Below are 3,338 nucleotides of genomic sequence, written 5' to 3'. Positions count from 1 at the left end.
AGAACTAACCATTGACCGGAGCTGAAGTCGTGAATTTGTTTCTTAGTGGGCTTTGAATTGGGGCCCAAGTGAGATTTCGAATTCCGAGTACAAGAAAAAAGAGTTGCACTTGTCACTTGAACTTGATTGGAGTTGGAACTGTCTTGGTCTTGCGAGTCTTCCTCCGAGGAACACGGATTCGAACTCCACAGTGAAAGAGTATGGAAGGTAAAGGTCCAGTTAGGGTTCGGTGCCAGCGAATTGGCTGCGACGCTACCTTCTCCGAGGACGACAATCCCGAAGGTTCTTGTCAATATCATGATTCGGTATTCTCTCTATTACTCCCTCCATTATTTTTTCGTTCATTTTCTCTATTTATTTACTCAAATGATTTCATGTCTTCAAAGGCTTTTTGTTGGGTCTTTCTCATATACCCAATTCAAATACACGATTTCCTTTGTTCTGCTAGCTATTAAAATTCTAATCTATGTGTGTACTGTAACTTATTTGTCATGGCAACACCAATATTTTGCTGTTAAATATTTTTTTTTTTGGTTATGCTTCATTTATATTAAAGTTATCATATGTTATTATGGCTTTTGCATGATGGGGTTTCTACACACTGCGTGGCCTGGGCTTCTACAATTTGTTTAGGGAGTAAGTCTTAACGCCTATATTTACATCTCTTAGAATTTGATCTCTTGCTCTTCTTTAGAATCTCTATTTTATTTTGCTTATTTGCTTAATTAATATCCAGCCTATTTTTCATGATGGAATGAAAGAATGGAACTGCTGCAAGAAGAGAAGTCATGATTTTACTTTATTTTTAGAAATTCCTGGGTAAGCTCTAATATTTATCTTTTACCAGCTTGAAGATAACATAAATTTGTAATTGTAATTTGGTTAGTTATGGGTTGGGCTATAATGATTATATATATGCTGCAATGATAAATAATGAGAAGAAGAAAGAAAGAAGTATAAAGCTGAATGGCTAACAATAGATTTTCATGTGTCCTAAGAATTGAGGTTTGTCTATCTCTGCTTGTTTAAACAGGATTGTTCCTTTTATTTCAGACCCATCTTTGTTCTCAGTTACTTTTTAGTTTTTTTTATGACCTCCGTGCATTGGATTTTTACAATGGAATGAAGGATATTTCAGACCCATCTTTATTCTCAGTTACTTTTATGTTTTTTATATGACCTCCCTGCATTGCATTTTTACTATTGAATGAAGGTAAGAATAGTTTTATTACCAATTTACTTTTTTCAAAATTTCCCACAAGTCTAGGATGTAAAAAGAAAATGGTGTTCTGAACTGCTTATATGCTTCCCTTTTGATAAGCAAACCCGAATCAGGAAAAGTCTACATGCTTGGTTTCATTGCGTACTTTCTTTCTTTTTTTCTGGTGGAAGTGGCGATCTAAATGGTCTATGATTTACTTGTGTAATTTGCACTGTCTGTTTTTTTAAAGCTGTATAATTTTGTTGATGAAGATGTAAGACAGGTAAGCACACAACTGAGAAGCCTGTGCTAACAAAGCCAGTGCCTAAACCAAATATTTCTATCTCTCCTTCCACTTCGTCACCAGCAAATAATGCATCAGCAAAAGAATCCTGCTCTAGATGCCGGCAAGGGTTTTTCTGCTCAGATCATGGTAATCTCGTTTAAATGATTTGTGCTTTAGTATTTGAATCCTGTTGATCCTTTTTATTACTGAAAGTTGAATATGAATTATGAAATAGATCTGGAACACTGATGCAGCATAGCATTAATATCTATGATTTGTGGAAAAGTTTTGTTCTGGTGTGATGCTCTTTTGTTTGATGTTTCACATGAATCAAATCCAAAGATTCAAAACTCCATTCAAGCTGTATGTATGTTTTCATCTTGACTGTTCTTCAGTCTAGTCCAAGTGACTTTCCAGTTGTCTCCAAGACTCGTTCTCCCTCTGCTGATAGAAGAACTTCATTAGATTTTGAAACTCACTTCCTCATGGCTTTCCCAACTTCGGTTGCTTTTTATTTATTAATTTTTATTTTTATTTTCTCTAACACAATTAACTGTCCTTTTTTTTTTCTCAGGTTCACATGTAAAAGACATTAAATCAAAGCCTGAAAATGCAGACACAGATTCCCCGACAAAAATCATTACAGATGCTCAGAGTATTCCTGCTCCTGCAAAGAAGATTGTTGATATAAACCAACCACAAATCTGTAAAAACAAAGGATGTGGTCAAATTTTCAAAGAGAAAGATAATCATGATACTGCATGCGGTTACCATCCAGGGCCTGCTATTTTCCACGACCGAGTGAGAGGGGTGTGTATTTATCTATATGCATAAACAAAAAAAAATCATAGTCAAACGATCCATACATGTATAATAGTAGTAACATCTTGTAATTTTGACAGTGGAAGTGCTGCGACATTCATGTTAAGGAATTCGATGAGTTCATGACCATTCCTCCATGCACGAAGGGGTGGCACAATGCTCAAGCAACATAGTACAAATAGCAATTTTCAAGCTGAGGGCCGCTGAATGCATCTTCAACCATTTATCTTTTTGCTGGACTGATGCAGCTCGTATTATTTAAACTCTTTTGTACTTCTATTTGATTTTTTTTAGGACTCAAATCCCGTGTCGAAAATCTGTCTCATTTTATGTCTAACAAATAATAGAATGACACATCATTAAGTAGTTTAACTATTAAAACTTCTCATCAATCGGAAAACTCTACGGTTCAAGTACTTATAAAAATAAAAAAAAATATATTAAATCTGACTAAAATCTTGAAATTTCCCGAGATCAACCATATTTTCTGTAAGTCTAAGATGTCATACATCAATTTCGTTCTATTATTTTTCAATCATGGCACAAAGCTTTTACAGCTTTTTTAGTCAAAATAAATTTGAAATATTAATTTTATTAAACAATACAATTTCGGTTTGAGTCTTTTAAAGAAAAGGGTGATGTAGGGTAAACATTAAAAGTATGATTTTTTGTTTATTTAATTAATTTTTTGTTTACATGTTTCTATTTTTTATTTTTCTAAATTTTAAATAAAATTTTAAATTTTTTGAAAACAAACTTTTCATACTTTCAATATTTTTTTAAATACTTTCTTTCTCTTTCTTCCCTTTTTTTCTATTCGGGTTGTTAGATGTAAGTCTATTTTTTTCTCCTCCGATATGCATAGTATTCCATTGACTCTCTGTCGTCATGGTCAACGGCGAAAAATCGTTCTCAAGATCGGCTTTCGACAACCGTCGTTTTCCTCAACTTTCTCACCCCATCGTTTACCTCCTCGACTCTGACAATGTTCCAGCTTGCTGCCGTCGAACTACTTGTCGTTGCTGTTCG

General features: G+C 34.2%; 1 protein-coding gene across 1 annotated transcript; it reads left to right on the top strand.

Annotated features, from left to right (window-relative positions):
* The first annotated feature begins 325 nt into the window (after nucleotides 1–325).
* Nucleotides 326–2,701, top strand: LOC133777649 (cysteine and histidine-rich domain-containing protein RAR1). The gene is made up of 5 exons (XM_062217344.1): nucleotides 326–636; nucleotides 737–819; nucleotides 1,474–1,634; nucleotides 2,062–2,297; nucleotides 2,390–2,701. The coding sequence occupies exons 2-5, from the start codon at nucleotides 755–757 to the stop codon at nucleotides 2,480–2,482; spliced, it is 555 nt and encodes a 184-aa protein (XP_062073328.1). The 5' UTR covers nucleotides 326–636; nucleotides 737–754; the 3' UTR covers nucleotides 2,483–2,701.
* The last annotated feature ends 637 nt before the right edge of the window (nucleotides 2,702–3,338 follow it).

Source organism: Humulus lupulus, chromosome 5 (genome assembly GCF_963169125.1).
Source record: "Humulus lupulus chromosome 5, drHumLupu1.1, whole genome shotgun sequence".
NCBI classification, from domain to species: Eukaryota; Viridiplantae; Streptophyta; class Magnoliopsida; order Rosales; family Cannabaceae; genus Humulus; species Humulus lupulus.
Note: the sequence above shows the minus strand (reverse complement) of the source record. Positions and strands in the feature narration are given on the sequence as shown.